The sequence below is a fragment of the Hyperolius riggenbachi genome, chromosome 9 (genome assembly GCF_040937935.1).
Source record: "Hyperolius riggenbachi isolate aHypRig1 chromosome 9, aHypRig1.pri, whole genome shotgun sequence".
NCBI lineage: Eukaryota > Metazoa > Chordata > Amphibia > Anura > Hyperoliidae > Hyperolius > Hyperolius riggenbachi.
Genome location: NC_090654.1, coordinates 222,989,729 through 223,010,592, shown reverse-complemented (window position 1 = coordinate 223,010,592; position 20,864 = coordinate 222,989,729). Strand labels below are relative to the sequence as shown.

General features: G+C 42.2%; 1 protein-coding gene across 2 annotated transcripts in view; it reads left to right on the top strand.

Moving 5' to 3' along the window:
* The window catches only part of BAZ1A (bromodomain adjacent to zinc finger domain 1A), a 97,805-nt gene that overhangs the window by 19,930 nt on the left and 57,011 nt on the right, over window positions 1-20,864 (top strand). For both annotated transcript variants that reach the window (XM_068254039.1, XM_068254040.1), the window contains 10 exons: window positions 2,157-2,435; window positions 4,713-4,844; window positions 7,412-7,513; window positions 9,912-9,999; window positions 10,094-10,201; window positions 13,482-13,572; window positions 13,675-13,841; window positions 15,485-15,580; window positions 17,960-18,098; window positions 20,671-20,817. In XM_068254039.1, the coding sequence (XP_068110140.1) occupies window positions 2,157-2,435; window positions 4,713-4,844; window positions 7,412-7,513; window positions 9,912-9,999; window positions 10,094-10,201; window positions 13,482-13,572; window positions 13,675-13,841; window positions 15,485-15,580; window positions 17,960-18,098; window positions 20,671-20,817 (1,349 nt within the window). The remainder of the gene's footprint in view (window positions 1-2,156; window positions 2,436-4,712; window positions 4,845-7,411; window positions 7,514-9,911; window positions 10,000-10,093; window positions 10,202-13,481; window positions 13,573-13,674; window positions 13,842-15,484; window positions 15,581-17,959; window positions 18,099-20,670; window positions 20,818-20,864) is intronic.

The following is a 20,864-nucleotide window of genomic DNA, read 5'->3' as shown; positions in this document are numbered from 1 at the left end:
ACAATGCTACTTAGAGCATGACTGTGTTGATTTAGTTTTATGTTTTTTTATTGCAAGGTTTAATGCACCAATGTTCTATCTGTGTAGTAGAAGCATCTCTCCTGAATAACACCTTTGTCTGGCTGCTCCAATACTCCCGATAGCAAAATAGTGATCAGAAGGTCGTCATTTCTTTGTGTGGGAGCTGAATAAAAAGCAGGCATGGCATTGTGATCAGGGCTGTGGAGTCGGGGCAATTTTGGGTGCCTGGAGTCGGGAAAAAATGCACCGACTCCTAATGAATTTAAACTGTAATTAAAATAGAAAATATGATAAAATGTTCTATTTCTCAGATAATAGTCATCATAAATAATTTATACGTACAGTAATAGCTGTGCTTAGTCCACAAAAATGAAATAAACCAATCAAAATTAGTTACTTGTGCTGCTTTAATAAAGCAGTCCCCGTATTTCTAAAGTCAGATATACACATCTGATTGTGACTGTATATATGTGTACACAGGAATCTCTTATACATACGAAATAGCATCTATGCTGTAAGTATAAAGCCTGATGTGTAGCCGTGTCACTAATAGAGATGGTCAATGAGATGGAAATAATTCTGCGTTGATTCTGATTTATGGAAATGTACGCACACTCTTTTTGCTCATGAAATCAAATAATTTGATATGTTGTTAAAATTTGGTTTGTTTATTACGAATTAAAGGGTACCTGAGAGGAATGAAAAGAAAAGGGTTTTTTTATACATACCTGGGGCTTCTTCTAGCCCCCTTCAGGCTAATCAGTCCCTCGCTGTCCACCTCCATCACCTGGATCTTCTGCTATGAGTCCTAGTAATTCAGCCAGTCAGCGCAGTCTGGCCGCATGCCGCTTCCACAGCCAGGAGCGTTCTGCACCTGCGCAACAGTGCTGTGCAGGTGTAGTATGCTCCTGGCGGCGGAGTGTGTGCATGCACACTATGCCAGACTCGCTTTTGTACCTGGACTCCTAGCAGAATATCCAGGTGGCGGAGGAGGACAGCGACGGACTGATTAGCCTGAAGGGGGCTAGAGGAAGCCCCAGGTATGTATAAAACTTTAATTTCATCTGTCTCAGGTTTACTTTGTTACACTTCACTTCAGTTGTCTTTTAAAATTCCTAAGCGTTGGCAGTTAAGAGATGAATTTCATGTTACATACTTTCAATCAACAAGATTGTAATATGCAAATTAGAGGAGTCGGAGTCGGTGGAATCCTAAACTGAGGAGTCGGAGTCGGTGGATTTTTGTACCGACTCCACAGCCCTGATTGTGATGTTACATCTGGCTGAGACTTCAGACCTGTTCTTTACCCTTTACCCACTTAAGTTCCAGCGGTCTCTTCCCCGTTAAGGACCAGAGAAGATGGTACCAGAAACGGCGGAAAACATACTGATGAATCGCCGCAACCGCCGTTCCTGCCGGGAACCTCAGCCACCCACTCTGCTGTCTCTATGACGGCAGAGTTCCTGTGAGCCGGTCAGGAGCCGCTTTCATTGGCTCCTGACCATGTCTGTCAATGTAAGCCAATGGGAGTTGCTTATGTTGATAGACAGGGTCAGGAGCCAATCAAATCGGCTCCTGACCCGCTCACAGGGCTCTGCTGTCATAGAGAATGCAGAGAGAGTGAGCTGCAGCAGGGAGACAGAGGCGAGATCCCCGGGAGCAACGAAAGCGGCGTCGGTGAGTTGAAATTTACGCCCTGCCAGCCAGATCAGCATCAAAATAGGGCGTAGCGTTCAATTTGCGTCGTCCTTAAGTGATTAAATTAAAAATACAAACATTCCAGGGAAATTCTATTTAGGATTAGTTTTACTGATTGTACAATTATTTATCTGATAAGTATATAATCACTTCAGGTTTGCTGTGCTTGCATAAATTTGCATAAACCAGCATCAGCGCAGAATTATTTTCATCTCCTTGACCATCTCTATTAGTGACACAGCTACACATCAGGCTTTATTCTTGCAGCATATATTATTTAGTATACTGTATGTAAGAGATTCCTGTGTACACATATATACAGTCACAATCAGATATGTATATCTGTACATACTATGCTTCTGCTCTAACCCTGTTAGTCTGTTTTATTTCTGGAGTTTTAGATTGATGCCGTATTTCCTGTTCTCTTTCTGATGCAGTGAGTTCTTTGAACGCACCATCCTGTGCAACAGCCTTGTGTGGAGCTGCGCCTTTACTGGGAAGTCTGGGCTCACCTATCAAGAAGCACTTGAGTCAGAGAGGAAAGTTAAGAAGAGCTTACAGAATTTCCCTGAGCCCATGGCTGTGCCAGTGCTGTATCTGGCCACACTTGCCAGTCACCAGAAATTGGCGGATCTGTGTGATGACGTATATGACTACGTGAAGGACCGCTACTTTGTTGGAGAAACTGTAACTGTTGTAAGGAACAGCGGGGCAAGGTAATAATCCCTCTGACTTCAGTAGCCTTCTGGCTGCAATGTACAGCAGCCTGTAATGAGATTACCTTTCCATGTTACAGTACCTTTCACTAGTGATTAAGATAGTGCTCTGCCATGGAGGTGCCATGTTGGACTTCCAGTGGCCTGTGTGAGAGTGATAACACTATATTAAACACACCTGCTTCCCATTCACACCTGAGACCTTGTAACAATAACGGGTAACATCATGACCCCAGGGAGGGAAAATGTCTAATTACAGAGATTTTGGACATTCTTCACATAGGGGTCTACTCACTTTGGACATTAATTGATTTTTAAGTTAATTTTGATAAGACAGCAAATTTACACTAGTCATTCATCACAGCCGCGCTTTCTGGCATATAATACGATTCCTAAAAATAATCAAATGCAAAACATAGCAGGTAACTTCCAACAACAGTACACCCTGTGCTCTGAACACACACTGTGTCGGGGTTAGCTCCACCACATGCAGGGATGGGGCACACACACTCCCCTGTCAGTCCCCTGCTCACCAAATAGTTTCTTGTAACAAAGCGTATCACAAATCACTTGGATCACTAAAGGTAAACACAAAGACCGCTTCTCATAGTGTAAAAAATTTCATTTAATATCGCTCACAAGCCCTGCTAAAGTTCTGTGTACCAAATAGTAATAAAAACAGCATATCTCACATAACCGGCGACTGGCCCCTGATGAGTCACGCCCCCAAGTGACGAAACGCGTTGGGCGGAGCGTTACATCTCCCCAATACACTTGCCAGACGGAGGGTTTACCGGACGAGGCGTGGAGTGACCTGCCAGTCGCCGGTTATGTGAGATATGCTGTTTTTATTACTATTTGGTACGCAGAACTTTTTTAGCGGGGCTTGTGAGCCATATTAAATGAAATTTTTTACACTATGAGAAGCGGCCTTTGTGTTTACCTTAAGTGATTTGTGATACGCTTTGTTACAAGAAACTATCTGGTGAGCAGGGGACTGACAGGGGAGTGTGTGTGCCCCATCCCTGCATGTGGTGGAGCTAACCCCGACACAGTGTGTGTTCAGAGCACAGGGTGTACTGTTGTTGGAAGTTACCCGCTATGTTTTGCATTTCATTATTTTTAGGAATCGTATTCTATGCCAGAAAGCACGGCTGTGATGAATGACTATTTGTAAAAGGAAGGAGCCATCTAACCTTTTTGACAGCAAGTCGGACAATAACTCTTATCTGTAAGGTGGTGAGCGCTGTATCGTTTTGGTGCAAAAGCAAATTTACACTGTTATACAAGCTGTACACTGAGAACTTTACATTTACAGTGTCATCCTTCAGGCGACATCGCTGGGCCAAGGCTGTACAGACGTAGAGTTGGCTGTACAGCTGATGGCGCGTTCTATTTTTATGTGGTATGCAGAGGCCCGAATGAATGGCACCAATATGATGCCATGTGGAGACCAGGGCAAGCGATGCCAACAAAGGTATCAGCCGTCGCTTGGCCAAGTGGCAGTCCCTGGTCATGGGCTACTGTACTCACACTGGATAATCAGCTGTGGCGCTAGTTATCGACTGCCTCGGCCAACTTTATCTAGCATGTGTACAGGGCTTTAGTGTACTAGGGGTTGAGATCCTGTCTTCCAGGGCTTATGATCCCTAAACAATTAGAGTGCAGTCCTTCTAGACGGAGCAATGCTTTTCAGCGCTGCTAGATTTGGGCGAAGCCAGTGCCGCCATAGACTATAATGGGAATCAGTCTATAGCGGCACTCAGTGAGTTACGTCTGTGCCGTCAGAAGACGGAGACAAAGTTGCTTAAAAAACACAATAATTCGGCCTCGAGCAATAGCTGGAAGCTGAATTATAATATTCCCCCACTATCCATGGCGGCCTGGAGGGAGGAATAGTAATTACATCGGCCCGGACTTGTGCAGAAGCAGGATCAGCTATATACCGCTGTATCCTGCGCCCAAGTCTACCGGCGCCATTTTCATATGTATGCCTTCTAGAGGCCTTGATGTAATCTGTTATTCACTTTTAAGCTAGTTTGATACTACGTAGGCTATACATAAGTTTTTGGCTTGTGTCCTTTGCTGCAATAATCAGGATGGTTTTATCTGTGAATGGAACCTTAGGTCTCTTGCATTCTGAATGATGAAAGGAATGTAGTAAAGAATGAGCAGTGTAAATGTACTTCCTGTGCCAAGTTTAACATATCCCTCAATCGGGCTTACAAATCTGTATTTTTCAAAGTGTGGTAATTTCTTATTTCTGCTTTGTATTAGATTGGACTGCATCATTTTAGAAATCAAAGCTCCGCCACAGCAAAACGGGATGACGAATGGTCATGATGTCAACAGTGACACCATTGTCATCAGTGACAGTGACGACGATGAGCCTGCTGTACCAGAGAGCTGGTAAGCTGGAATCTTCAATAAAGCGCGCCTGTAGTACTGTTTATGCACACATTTGTCAAGATTCTGAGCTACATATAGGAAAAAGGCTTGCTATACACCAACGGTTCTGGATGTGTATCTGGCTTTAGGAGAATAACAATGATTTGCATATTAACAAGTGTTGCATCATAGGAAACCATAGTTGCTAATTTTAAAGTGGATCCGAGATGAACTTTTATTCATTGCGTAATTGTGTTCCTTTCCTATAGTTTATAGGGCATTCCTCATGCCAAATACTTTTTTTTGTTTTAATACCCTAATTTCCTATAAACTAAACAAGTCTCGACCCATGTAGCAAGGGCTTATGGGAGCTCAGTCTGGGCCGGAGGAGGAGGAGGTTTCTAGCCAGAGATTTCAGAGGCTGAGGGGAGGGGGGAGTGCAGTGGCAGATTACCTGTGTAATGATGATAAACAAAACATGGCCACTCTCATTGTATCACAGGAATGAATCCTCTTAAAGAAAATCTGTAACAAAAAAACCTCCCCTGGGGGGTACTCACCTCGGGTGGGGGAAGCCTTCGGATCCTATTGAGGCTTCCCCCGTCCTCCTCGGTCCCGCGGTGGCGGCGAAAATCCTCCCTGAGCGGCGGCGATGTAAATATTTACCTCAGTGGCTCCAGCGCAGGCACAGTATCCTGTGCCTGCGCAGTAGAGCGGACCCGACGGAGATCGGCTATTTCCGCCTATCTCCATCAGAAGAGCCGAAACAGTGCCCCCGCTGGAGCCTGGAAAGGTAAATATTGAACAGGCTGTCGAATTTGTCGCGCCGGCTTTGAAGGGCTGCAGCGAGACCCCCGTGGGACAGAGGAGGATGGGGGAAGCCTCAGGATCCTGAGGCGTCCCCCCTCCCGAGGTGAGTACCCCCCAGGGGACGTTTTTCTCGTTACAATGTCTCTTTAAACTGTTGAAGCTGTATGCTGTCAGGTTTGCTGTGTAAACTATCTAAACTTTAGATAAGATATATAGACAAGTTACTTTTTATAGTTAGTTTTGCATCTCGGATCCGCTTTAAGCTGAATTATCACAAATAACTTCTGTTTTAAGAAGGAAAATTATAGTCAGTGTTGTTTTTCATTAGGAGGGACTTTCGGTCTCTTTTAGCCTCCTATACTTTCCTAGTGGTTCCTGGGTCACCTTGAGCTGTCTTAACCTCCTTAGCGGTAACACCGAGTCATTCTCGTGGCTGGAAATCCGCAGCTCAGAGCGATAACCCCGAGCCTAACCATTCCCCCAGGGAGGTTAAAGGATATATGAGGTGGTCCAAAAAAAACAAAAAAATGGACTCCCCCGGGGCTTCTTCCAGCCCCTAGTATTGTCTCTGTGTCCCTGTGGAGTCGGTCATCAGCTGTTCCTTCCATAATGGCCAGCGACACGGGTGAGGTGGGCATTAAACCAAAACAAAGCAATTCCCCTAGAAGAACCGCACCACACAAATAATAATGTAGAAAAATATAAACATGAGCTTTATTGAACAAATTAGTTGCACAAAATAAATAAAAACAATTTAAAACCACTGAATCCAGGTAACACACCACAATGTATGAATAAATGTATAAATAACAATGGTATAGCCCAAATCTCCTAACAATAACCTCAAATGACAAGGAGGATAAGTAAAGTGACCAGTGCTAAGATAAAACTGTGAAAAAAGTACAAGCACATATATAATGAACAATATGCACGTTAAAAAAAGTGCTGTAGTGCCAGGTGTATACACACAAACATCTATGTTTGTGTGCTAACGTGCTAACCCTTTGCACGTTAGCACACAAACGTAGATGCTTGTGTGTATACACCTGGCACTATAGCACTTTTTTTCACCTTGGGCTATACCATTGTTATTTATACATTTATTCATACATTGTGGTGTTACCTGGATTCAGTGGTTTTAAATTGTTTTTATTTTGTGCAACTAATTTGTTCAAAAAAGCTCATGTTTATATTTCTCTACATTATTGTGTGGTGCGGTTCTTCTAGGGGAATTGCTTTGTTTTGGTTTAATTTCAACTATTTCTGTTCCCCTTTCTGCACACACATTATTATTTTTTTTTCCCATTCATGAGTTGTATTATTAGGTTTTGACTGGTGCTACCCGTTTGTGTGTATATACACGGGTGAGGTGGGCTTCTTATGTGCTGGTGTGCACGCACACTGCTTGTGATCGCATTCCCGTGGCTGAGAGTGTTCTGCACCTGCACAGAACGCTCACAGGGTGTGCATGCATCGGCGCAACCTGACTCGCTGGGTTGCCGGCCGTTACGGAACAGCGGACGACTGGGTGACTGCAGCGGCTTAAGACACACAGACACTTCTAGGGCTGGAAGAAGCCCCAGGTGAGTAAAGAATTTTTTGATGAGGACTAAAATAGGCTTTCTTCATGTTGGGCTGATGTGATCCTGGCTTCCAGGGCATAAAGAGGTAATTTGCATATTCAGTAGCAGTGCATTGTGGGAAACCACAATTGCTCACTTACAGCTGAATTATTGCAAATCAATGTTCTCATCTCGCTACTACTTTTTTTGTTACAGGAAGAAAAGAGAACCCATTGATCCAACTTTATTCAAGTACAAAGTGAAACCTGTTGTACAGGAAATGTATGAATCCGTTACCGTCCGTCAGTGCCAAGTTAGGTAAGCACAGTGTTTGTGGTATGTTCAATTTATACATGCCTTAAAATGCCAGATTTAATCAAACTACAGAAATCCGTTCACATAGCATCAGCCAGTGAAAGTGTTGAATAATGTTAGCTTTTTTTTATGCTCTGCTCTAATACGGATGATTTTTTTAAATGAACGTTTTGGGGATATGGGAGGAAACCAACGCAAACACTGGGAGAACATACAAACTCCATGCATTTGTGCCCTGACCCAAATTCGAATGGAGATCCTAGCCCTGCTAGGCGACAGTGCTATCTGCTTCACCACCTTGGGAGCGTAAACTTTAACAGTAGAATCCCTTTATAGTAAACTCCAAAGGACCAAGAAAACTAATTTTGAAGAGACTCTGTAACAAAAAAAAAAAGTTCCCCTGGGAGGTACTCACCTTTGGAGGGGGAAGCCTCAGGGTCCCAATGACGCTTCCCCCTCCCCTGTAGCTGCAGGCAATCCAGCGCTGGCTCCCCTGAAGCGTCCCACAATCGTGGCCTGACAAGGCTTGCTATATTTACCTTCCCTAGCTCCAGCGGGGGCGGTTTTGCGGCTCTCAGCACAAAGATGGGCAAAAATAGCCGATCTGTGTCGGGTCCACTCTACTACGCAGGCACAGGAGACTTGCGCCGGCGCAGTAGAGCAGACCGACAGCGATCGGCTATTTCCGCCTATTTCCGAGCGGAGAGCCGATACTGCACCTGCACTGGAGCCAGGAAGGTAAATATTTACATCCCGCTGTTCGGAGGGGCACAGGGAGACCGCTGTAGGACACAGGAGAACGGGGGAAACCTCGATGGGATCCGGAGGCTTCCCCCACGCAAGGTGAGTACCCCCCAGGGGAACTTTTTTTAGTTACAGGTTTTCTTTAATATTCCTTCAGAAGTGCCTGTGTTTTTTGTATCATTAGGAATATTGCTTGTGCATTGTTTGATTGTTGAATAAAGCTTTGAACTGATACATTGTAGTGGTATTCAGTAGTAGTTTTGTTAGTCTGCTCTTGCTGTCTTTTTGTATTTGTAGGATTAATACCTCAGTTTAGCGCACTGTGTTCATATTGAGTATTATTAAGTTAGGGTAGAGATGGTCAATGAGATGCAAATACTTTTGAGTTGATGCATGATTATGCAAATGTATGCAGCTTGAAAATGAACCAATTGAATTTTACATCAGCAGGATTTGATTGGTTCATTTTTCAAGCTGCATACATTTGCATACAAAATAACCTGCATTACAATGCTGCATCAACTCAGAATTATTTGCATCGCATTGATCATCCGATGTTAGGGCTGTGCCACTCTGCTCCTGTTAGTGTAAAATGTGCTAACATATTATACAGCATTGCACATTATTTACATGGGCTGAAGATTACAAACATATAAGGACCATAGAAAAAAAAAAGAGGCTCCCAAGCTGAGGAAAACGTTATACTTACCTGGGGCTACCGCCAGCCTGTAGTCCATGGCCTCCCTCGGTGTCCATCAGTCCGTTCCGCCACTGGCTGCCTTGCTAAAGTCCAGAACTCAGCCAATCAGGGATTACTATGTATGCAAGGCTCTGGCCACGCTCCTCTATGGTTGAGCTACCAGGGGCGTTCTGCGCTCGCACAGTAACCAGCCTTAACCAACTGCACAGGCACAGAATGCTACAGGGGCATGACCTAGGAGGCAAGTGACCAACAAGGCACACAGCCAGGTCTGTGCATGCGCAGTGGTCCCTGACTACCAGGGCTGAAAGCAGGAGAACAGATGGGACCAGACAGACATTGAGGAAGACCACAGCCTACAAGGGGCTGGAGGAAGCCCCAGAAATGTATAAATCCTTATGATTGCGATCTCTAGGGTAAGAGCGAGCTACCAGGAGGATATTGAGGGGAGTTGTTTGTGAATGGTTAGGTTAGAGAGGCAGATGAATAGGCCATATTACAGAGGTGGGTTTGAGGAATTTATTTATATAGCGCCGACATATTGCACAGTGCTGTACAGAGTATATAGTGTCACTAACTGTCCCTCAGAGGGGCTCACAATCTAGTCCCTACCACAGTCATACAGTATATCTATATCATGTAGTGCATGAAGGGATAGTTTAAACTTGCTGAAGACGGAGAAAGAGTCATCTGTGACAAAGAGAACTTTATTGAGGTAGCCCAAGAGCAGACTTCTAGTAGTATGCTTGGGAAATTCTAAGTGAGGCGCCTATAGTGCTGGAGATGCACGGGGCAGTTTGGGGTGTTTGTGAAACTAGAAAGATAGGACACTATTCATGAAATTATTAGAAGGCAAGATATAGATATTTGTGTGATTTATAAATGTGTTTGCGATCCTCAGCTGTGCCACTTTCACTGGATTTGTTGGTTACTGTTTTCCTGTATTACTTTTTCTAGTCGGAAGACATCCCTGTTCTCTAAAGACAGGCTGAAAAACTTCCTGAAGCTGCACTGTGAAGTACAGAATGGGGACATAAAACCGAAGGTATTAAAAAGGGGATGTTCAAAGTTTAGATTGGGGTATTAAATATTTAAAAGGCATGGACCACCCACAATCTCATTTTTTTTCTTATCTTAAGAAAAGTACCCTTTCTAAGTACCAAATCTTGGAGAAGAATTATTTCCACTATTTCCCGGACGAGCCTCCACGGTTTGAGCCATCCCCAGACAAAAAGTCTCCCGTAAAGGTGAGTTTCCAGATTTGCTACCAGCAGTAGTACCGCTCTTCTGGTTCAGATGAATTTCTGCCTGGATAGCAATAACTTCTATAAAAGGTATTAACTGCCATAACTAACGGTTTTCCGACTAATTTAATATGTGGATAGTAATGTTAGTGCCTATATAAAACAGGTGAACCAACTGTGGAGAATGCTAAACTCGAGGTCCTAGGGTCAGTCAGATGAGCTTTCGGCATCTAACACGCCAAAAATCTGTATTTGTAGTAACAGATTTCTCCAGTGAAATAACTAGAGACCTTTTTTTTGTGTTTTTTTTTTTTTTTTTTTTTTTTGCAATCCGAAATTTGATTGATTACTGTGTTTGGTCGAATCGTTTGTAAAATTATTTTCGGGGTACCATACACAAACGTTTGATTTTTACAATAATCCAAGAAAATTATGAAGAAAAAGTTGGTTTATATAATAGTATTTTGTTATACAACCTACCATGCACTGTACAATTTTACAATCACCCAGATTTTTCCTACATGTCAGATAAGAATTTTTATTCAATTTTTTTCTAAAATGGAATAATCAGGTTTTTTTTGTTTGTTTTTTTTTGACTGGAAAAAAAAAGTTTTCTTTTTAAATGGGAAAATGGAACGTTTATATTTTACTTTATATGGGCACTATTAACCACTTTACCCCCACGCGTACGGATTTCTCCGTCCCTTTTTTCCCTCCTAAAAAACCAGGGACGGAGAAATCCGTACCTTCCGCGCTCCCGCCGCTCGTGCGCGCGCACCCGCCGCTCGTGCACGCCGCCGCCCGCTCGCCCGGAGATCAATGAACGGGAAAATCCATTCCCGTTCGTTGATCTAAGCCCCCGCAATGATCTGCTGCTTCTTTCAGAAACAGCGAGATCATTGTGAGTCTCCCAGCCTCCTACTGCTTCCTGTAAGTGTCCTTCCGGACGCTTACAGGTCGCATGTAAACAAACTCTGTGGCCATCTTGTGGCCAAATAGTAAACTACACCCTAAAAGCATTTTACATATACAAACATTACATTTACACAATAAATTAACTCATTACCTCCCACACTCCCCAATTTTTATTTTTTTTCTGTAATAAAAAAAAAAATACAATAAAAAAAAAAACATAAATAGTTACCTTAGGGACTGAACTTTTTAAATATTTATGTCAAGAGGGTATAACACTGTTACTTTATAAACTGCGGGCTTGTAATTAGGGATGGATGCAAAACTGAAAAAAATGCACCTTTATTTCCAAATAAAATATTGTCGCCAAACATTGTGATAGGGACATAATTTAAATGGTTTTATAACCGGGACAAATGGGTTAATACATTTCATGGGTTTTAATTACAGTAGCATGCTTTATTTAAAAACTATAATGGCCGAAAACTGAAAAATAATAATTTTTTCCCACATTTTTTCCTATTTCCCCATTAAAACACATTTAGAATAAAATAATTCTTGGCATAATGTCCCACCTAAAGAAAGCCTAATTGGTGGCGAAAAAAACAAGATATACCGTAGTTCATTTCATTGGGATAAGTAATAATAAAGTTATAGACGAATGAATGGAAGGAGCGCTGAAAGGTGAAAATTGCTCTGGTGGTCAGGGGGTAAAACCCCTCAGTGGTGAAGTGGTTAAACCAGAATTTTTTTTCACATAAAAATGCATTCTTGTAGTTCTGCACAAAGAAAATACATACATTAAATTAGAGTAGGGTTATAATTGGCATTCAAATAAAAAAAAAAAAAATCAGATTTACTTAAAATAGGTCTATGCATTACCACCTCTCTGAACCATACAATATAGTTTCTATGTGTGTGCCTGGTTACTGACCTTTTGAAACTCCAGTTTATGCACAGATTTTCGGTATGCATGCCTGAGATTTACGTGAGTCTCAAGGACAGTCCGATTGGGAACACTCGTGCTTCCCAGCTGCAGATGGGCTTGTCCTTGACTTGGAGTTAACCCGGGAGTACACAAGCTGTAAGATAATAGTTCGGCAATATGCCAACAAATGTTGCTTTAATTCACAAAGCCCTGCTCAGTATTGACGTCTCACCAGCACAGTAAGCTGTGATTCTTCCCACAAGTGTCTGCATTCCAGCTTCAGCCTTTGAAAGAAATGCTTCCTGCATCCCTTTAGATATGAATACCACTAGAGGGCTCTCTTTTGTGTATCAGTATACTGTATCTGCACATCTAAAGGGATACAGAAAAGCATTTTTGAATGTTTTCTTCTCCTGCTCTGTGCTTCTCATGTCACGCAAGCAAGATCAAATTGGGTGAGCAGCAGGATTGTGGCTCTACCTATTTGCTGTCTGCTACGTCTATCAGGCTTACCATGTGCTGATTTCTAGTTGCCAACAAGTCAGAGCTGGTGTTAATTACCAAATATTTTTACTTGATTTAACAAATGGCATTAGGCAGTCTATATCCATACCAGATGTTAAAATCAACAGAAAAAGACATTAGGGATTATTTTTTACACTCTGTATTCTGCCTATTAAGTAGGTAAGGTTTCATGTGATAAATCAATCGATAAGAATCTATATTGTTAATTGGGATTCATATCCATTTATAACACTCAGACAACTAGGTTGGGGATGATGGTTTCCTGTCTCATCACATTTTGTTACCTTTCAGTAAGGTCCTGGTGATAGTTAACTCAATTCACAGGTCCTGACCATACGTGTGTATGAATATACAATATGACGAATCTTGATGTAATAAACTACTTGCCCAGGTTCCATGGCGTTAATTGTAAAGGGACCCTGTGCCATATAAGCCATCAGTTGTTGGAGGGCACATACCGTATTTTCAGACCATATGATGCACTTTCAGTTCAAGGAGTTAGTGCATCTTATGGTCCGAAGGTGTCCTTTGCCCCCGTGTCCTCCTGTCTCCTTCTCTGTCCCCCTGTGTCTCTGGTGTCCTCCTGTGTCCCCTCTGGAGTCTCCTTCGTCCAGTGTCCTCTTCCCCCACCCCCCATGCACTCCTAGTAAGTAATAGACTTGCCACCGATGTAAATGATATAGTAGGAGTTGAGCACCGGCACGTCCATGCAGCCATTCAGTCCCTCCCTCCAGCCTCACTCACACCATATGTTAGTGGTCTTAAAGCTAGATAGCCAAGACAGCTTATTTGGGGCTTAACCGTTAGGATATTTGTTAAATTGCATATTGACTGCCTTCCCAACTTTCTAGTAGAAATAACTTTTATATTAGAAGCTACCATCTTTATCACTAATGTTGTGGCTACTTCCTGTTTTAGGACAATGGCATGACACCAAGACAAAGCCTTCTAGCTGCTGCTAAAGAAAAGGAGAGAATCATGCAGCATAAGAGAGAACTGAGAGCTCTTGGTATGTTTGGGTTTTTTCCTCTTCTTTTTTTTTCTAAGGACAATTTGATTTTTTTTTATTGGTACCATTTTTATTTTAATTTTTCTCCGACTGATTCTTCAGAGCTGGAAAAGGAGAGAATAAGACGGATTCGGGCTGAACGTATAAAGTCTAGAGCTAAAGAACGACAAGACCAAATGCAGCGAATAGAGGAGTTTAAGAAGATCGCGGAAGAGGAAAAAACGAAGAAAAGAGAAGAACGAGAAAGTATTAAATTAGAAAGGGAGAAGGTAACAGTTGTACTACTTATACTCTTACACTCCAGGTCTGCATATTTACAACCCTCAATTAGTATATAAGATCAGCAGATCCGCTGTTGAATGAGCAGTTGCTGCTTGCTAATGGTGCCCGTACATTGGTGCCCAAAAAAATAGACAGCTGCGGCGAGGCGCTCTATTCTATCAGCTGTCTATTTTTTGGCACTGTTACTGGCCTGAGGAAGCAGGCTCTGACCAGCGAAACGCATTGCCCATGCTAATAAATTTGTTTTTGTCTATAACCAGATTACTATCATTGAGGTAAGCCACCTCACCTTTAAGATTGATTTTATATTGTTTTTAAAGGATACCTGATGTGATATGGTGAGTTAGACACGTTTATGTACAAACTATGCTGTGTTCCTTTTTTATTTCTCTGCCTGAAAGAGTTAAATATCAGGTATGTAAGTGGCTGACTCAGTCCTGACTCAGACAGGAAGTGACTACAGTGTGATTCTTACTGATAAGAAATTCCAACTATAAAACACTTTCCTAGCAGAAAATGGCTTCTGAGAGCAAGAAAGAGATAAAAAGGGGAATTTCTTATCAGTGAGGGTCACACTGTAGTCACTTCCTGTCTGAGTCAGGACTGAGTCAGCCACTTACATACCTGATATTTAACTTTTTCAGGCAGAGAGAGAAAAAAAGGAACACAGCATAGTTATTTGAGTGCTAGGCACTGTACATACACATATCTATCTCATCATGTCACTTTGGGTATCCTTTAACTTACGTTTTACCCTAATTGGGCGCTTCTTTACCCCATTTGAACGATTCTTCTTCTTCTTCCTTTTTTTTTTTTCCAATAAAAATTTGATCATACATGTTAAAAAAAATCTTTGTATTCAATCTTATGGAATAATCGAACAAAATTATCTAATTAAAAAAATTGTACTATATATGAGCACTATAACGCTTCAGTTTAACTGTATACTTTAGTATATAGTATACCCAGCATAATCGTGAGCTCACACACATTTCTGTCGCCTGCAGAGGTTAGGACTCATTCCCATAGACAGTTCAGTGCTGACTTCTGAACAAACCGTCACCGGCCTAAAATCTAGCAACATGTCCTGTTGCTATGGAGGGTGGCAGTGGGATGATGAAGCAGGCGGAGTAAGTAGGAGAGCTATAGGCTTGGCCTGTGCTGGGTTGCAAAGGTTTGTTATTCCAGATATCTCAGTGACACATTGGAGAGGCCGCTATATACTACACTAGAGCTCAGCAGGCAGCTGTCCACTAACAAAGATTGGTGTGCACCATAGTTTTGTAGCATTAGTTCTGGCGTCCTCATTCATGTCAAGTGAACTGTGTACTTTACAAGCTTATTCATCCATGTAACATGGGCATCGGTGTGATTGATTTTTTTATTTTTATTTTTTTTGAATGGCTTGAAAAAAAAACTATTTTGAATTGGGCTTATCCCATTTTTCCTTTCTGCTTTTGAACCAGGATGGGGTCGTCCAGACTTATAGGGTCTATTGCAGATTATTTGGGTCAAGCAAACTGTTAAAAATCTGTAGTTCTGTTATAATGTAGTATTTTGTGTTTTTGTTTTTTTCTAAAAAATTTTGTTTTTTTAATGTGTTTTTTTGTTTTGTTTGTATTTTGTTTAGGAAAGAGAGAAAATTAGAGAAGAGAAACGAAAGTATGCAGAGAGGTTAAAAATGTGGAATAAACGTCGAGATGATATGGAGTGCGATGATCTAAAAGTGAGTGTTCAGATATATATTGTATGATGTATGTTTAGATGCTAAAGTTGATTCATGCTTTTTCTACTAGGGATGTTTACAGTTAAAACCCAATTATATGGAACTTTATTGTGTATAACCTAATAAAATGGCTTATTATATATTTTTTTTACAATATTACATCAATGTATGTCCACTGTAGCATCTTTCCACTCCCTGATTAACATTCGTAAATGTATCACAGCTGGCAACCTCTTTACTGCTGGCAAGGCGCATCCCTGCGGAATGCCTGTTTAGTGTGTATTCCGAAGTTAGTAGAAACAACACTTGGTATGCCAGAATGCTCTGGGAAGAGATTCCACATAACTAAACAGCCTAGGCTAAACATCATTGGGGAGGCAGGGTGACATACCAATACACACCAATATAGTTTATACACATAGGAAGTGTTTCTTGTGTGGAAACAAAGATGACTAACATAACATTGGGTACCTTAAATAGTATATTACATTATAATAAAGTGCCACTTTAAAGTGGATCCGAGATAAACTTTTACACATTGCATAATTGTGTTCCTTTCATATAGTTTATAGGGCATTCCTTAAGCCAAATACTTTTTTTTGTTTTGTTTTAATACTCTAATTCCCTATAAACTAAACAAGCCTCGCCCACAGCTCCTTTTATGCCTTGGCACTGTAGCAAGGGCTTATTGGGAGCTCATTCTGGGCAGGAGGAGGAGGAGGTTACTAGCCATTGATTTCAGAGGCAGAGGGGAGGAGGAGAGGGGAGTGAATTTACACACAGGCAAGCTGATAGCATCTCCAGCCCTCAGCCTGTGACAATGTGACAAATAGAACATGGCTGCCCTCATTGTATCACAGGAATAAATAATCATAAACTTTTGAAGCTGTTTGCAGCTAGATATGCTGTGTAAACTATCTAAACTTTAGATAAGATATATAGACAAGTTACTTTGTTATAGTTAGTTTTTCATCTCGGATCCACTTTGAGCTGTGTAAGCATGCTAAGTAAAGCTCTGCTGACAATGACTGCCTGTGCCAAGACACCACCTTGTGTACAGCAGCCCCTGATCCCACTTGGCCAAGAAGTCTGGCAGATCGATTCAGCTGAGCGCTGGTTGAGGATGTTGTTCTGCCCCCTTACCTCTCCTGGCACACAACACTCCTCATGCGCTGCACCATTGGCCCTCTTTCTTCCACAACTGTAAAGTGTCAGTCCTGCAATGTTGCCAGAGGGATCGAGCCACAATCCCTGCCAGGCAACATTCCCCGTACATGCGTAAAAGGCTTTAGGGCTTTTTTCCACTACAAAGCGTAATTACACACACTGTAGAATTGCATGTTCTAGCATGCAATTCTACGGCCCTTATGCTATTCCCTTTATCTCCAAAATGTTCTCCTAGGAGATAATTTTTCATCTTCTGTTCTAACTTTTCAGCACTCTGCAATTGAGAAAGTACTAAAAGGTAGATGAGAAGGTACTGTCAAAATTAGTTTGAGTACTTTCTTGCTTGCTCTTGCTTTAAAAGGCATTTTATGCCAAGGTGTGAAAATTACAGCTAGGAGAAAACTTATGAGAAAAAGTGAATTGCAAATGGCCATATGTTTTTGTTTTTTTTTTTATTTGTTTTTTCCCCCCGCATTTTAGTCTTTTGGTCTGTTACTGGGGTAAGTGACTTCTCAGTTTTTATATATAAATCGCAAGAACACATTTTGCGAACGGTTTTTAACTATTATTTTTTTCCTCCTTTTGTGTCCCTACACTTGAGGAAAAAAAAAAAACAAACTGAAAAATATAGCAATCTACTTTTTAGTGGAAACAATGCACTGTGATTTACATTATAAAGTGCAAACAATCCACAAAAAGCTGCAATGCATGTGCAGTGGGAAAGAGCCCAAAGTGATTCAGAAGTGCAGTTCAGATACTGGTGGTAAATCTGCAGCCTTACATCTGTGTCAGTGCGCTGTTGATGCTACCAGACAGGGCTTTGTTGTATGACAAATTCCACTAGTTGAATCAGGATCGGTCTAAAGTCCCATCTTCTGCTTCCACATTGCTGAAGATGCTGCGTGTGATGGAGAAGAAAGTGAAAGGCTGAACTGCTACTGCTAAGAACTGCACCTATTTGGGCTCATTAGAGTCCTGTAGCATGCCGTGGTCTTATTCTAGACACTTTTTTTTTTTTTTTTTTGCTGCACCCTAAGAGGTAGATAAGTAACAGTACGTACTTTTTGTAAATACGGTTAACCTTTAAAACCATTACATGTATTACTTACCTTAATATCTCTAATTTCAGTTTAAGATGGTTGCTTGTGTGTGTTGTGTTTGTGTTTGAGTTTTGGTATGTCTGTTCATATTTGTGTTCATTGTCCATTTTAGGAGCTTCCCAGCGCCACTCCTGTAAAAACCAAACTTCCTCCTGAATGCTTTGGGGATGCTCTTATGGTCTCAGAATTTCTTCATGCGTTTGGCAATCTGTTTGACCTATCAGATGAGTTTCCAGATGGAATGACGTTTGGTAGGTCTTTGGTTTTTTACGTTAATTTTTTTTATTTTAAAAGTCTACATTTTACTGAAGAGTCAAAAGTACATGATGTATAGTGAAAATCCAACGCATATAATCTGTGTATACCCCTAACCTTAATAACATGCATCATAAACCATTCGTACAAACCACAATTGCAACTGGAGAAAACACTTCAGACTGAGGAATGGCTTCCTGCCATATTAGCCTCATGATGGTTACAGTTCTTATTAACATCTAGAGGACAAACACATAACTGAATACTCCACAAGATGTCTGGCATATGGGAGGCTATCCAAACTTGAGGGATAATGTGTGTCTATAGAGGCTAGGGAGATGTGCATTATGGTCATAAAACCAGATGATGACCATATTAGCTGTGCTTATCATATACAGTATTTGTCATCCTCTCCCATGAACCATTATCCTGCCAACTAGGGCCATCTAATCACTGCGCGAGGAAGCTTCAATGCGTGTTGTGATATAAGCCTTCTTGGTACTTTTCACATCCAAAGCTTGTGGGACAAGATGCCAAGTCGGGTAGATGTGATTTACCAACTTTCACAGCCTTGTGAAGAGATTGTGGCCACACAAGTAAATGATCAATCCATCTGTTCCATAGAGTAACAGTAAAACATGTTTGGATCTCTGGCAGGGGCATATTGAGAGACCGCATGCAATCAAGGGGAATACTGACACCATCAGTAGCGTGTGTTAGAGCATCTTATTCTTCTACCCTTGTCTCAGCCTCCAGACATCTGTCACACATTAAAGTGGATCTCCAGCCTAAAGAATAACAATCTAGCAGTATTCCTGTAAAAGAAAGTTATAGTTACCTGCGCTGCCTTGTCCCGCGTAGCTGTCCCAAAGACCCCGCATCACCCGACTTCTGGCATTGGCCCCGCCTCCCTTTTCTCCCCGGAGAAAACCTCCAAGATGTTTACTGCTGTAAATAACTGAACTCCTCACTCTCCAAATGGCGCCTCTGTTCCAGTCTATGTCGCTGTATTCGTCATGCAGGTGCTGGCCTTTTTGTAAGCATCCCTGCAGTTTTCTTATGAGAGAAGGCTCCCTCTTGTGTCAAGTTAGTATAAAAGCCTCATTTAACCACTTAACTTTTCATAGATAATATGGCCTTTAAGATTCCATTTTCAAATAAGGGTAATGGAGGCCCTTTAAAGCATAGTATGTGTTTATAAAATCTTCCCTGCACAAAATACACTTAATAAAGATTATTGAAATAAGCGGGAGCTTTTGAATAGTCTGTTTCTGGGGGCTGCAACTTCCCAATTCCCCCCCACTAGTCACCACCACAGTCCTCTGTTCTGGTCCACTCTTTAAAATGATTATCCTCCTCTGCTGGTACAGCCACTATAGAGAGAGAGGTGCACAGGACCACTGCAGAGCGACACTCCAGAGTGCTCAAAGCCGAAAAGATACCAGTTCCACGAAGCCAGTCACCATGTAGACAAGAGCGGCTGGGCACATCCAGTTAAAAAAGCTTTTATTATAAACTTTTAAAAAATAAGCATCAGCAACAGGAGAGAGAGGGATAAGCATGTAAGAATGCTTATCCCTCTCAGGAGAGAGAGGGATAAGCATGTAAGAATGGTCAACAGCCGTTTCGCACTATACAGACTAGTGCTTCCTCAGGACAACAATTTATCCCCCTCTCTGTGTTGTTTCAGGCTGCTTGTGGAGGGGAGGGGGCCGTGTGTGAGCAGACCTGCTAGTGGCATCGGACGTCTGGGTCAGGTATTTCTTTATTTGGCCCCTGCCCCTGTTGGTCGGTTTTTTACTGCCTCTTGGGTGAACTGGCCCCTTTAATTTAATTTTATGTAGGGGGTGGGATTTCAACCTTTTGATACTTTTCTCCGGTATCATTACCTCTACTGTTCCCCCCTGTGCTTTTGACAGATTCGCTGTCAGTCATATGTCTGGTGAGTTGCTAGGCACGCTGCCTTTCCCTGGCAACAGGGAGGCGGACTCCTGTCCAACTCCGTGCCCCCAGTATGTAACTATTGTGGAGGGGCGTGTTAGACGCCTGGTACAGGTCCTCTTAGGGGCGGGGTAAGCCAATGTGAGTGACAGGTACTATCTGTAAGCGGAGCGCCGGCTGCGCCCGCACCCCATTGGCCCAGACAGTTCCGATGACCACTTCCGGTCCGCGACTTCCGGTGAATGAAACGCAGTTGGCGTTCAGGAAGTACAGAAGCGGCGTTCGTGGGTGTGCTTTCGCAGGGCGTCCTCCATTCTTCAGCTGCTGCTTCAGTAGGTACAGTATTTAAGGGGTGATGTTTGGGGGGCTTTGTTGTCCTGAGGAAGCACTAGTCTGTATAGTGCGAAACGGCTGTTGACCATTCTTACATGCTTATCCCTCTCTCTCCTGGCATTATTGTGCTGCTGATGCTTATTTTTTAAAAGTTTATAATAAAAGCTTTTTTAACTGGATGTGCCCAGCCGCTCTTGTCTACATGGACTCCTCTGCTGGTACCCTCTAGTATAAGCATCCTGGCAGAGAGACTGAAAAATGAATTAAATGCACGATTCTTCTTTTCATTTACAGATATGCTAGAGGAGGCCTTAGTTGGCAATGACCCAGAGGGCCCATTGTGTGAGCTGCTGTTCTTCTTCCTGAGCGCCATCTTCCACGCCATGGCTGAAGAGGAGGAGGAAGTGGCGAATGATGAGATAACGGAGGCAGAAGCGAAAGGTGGCTCTTCTCTCTTTTTGTGCACAGAGATATTGTTGAGTGATGGT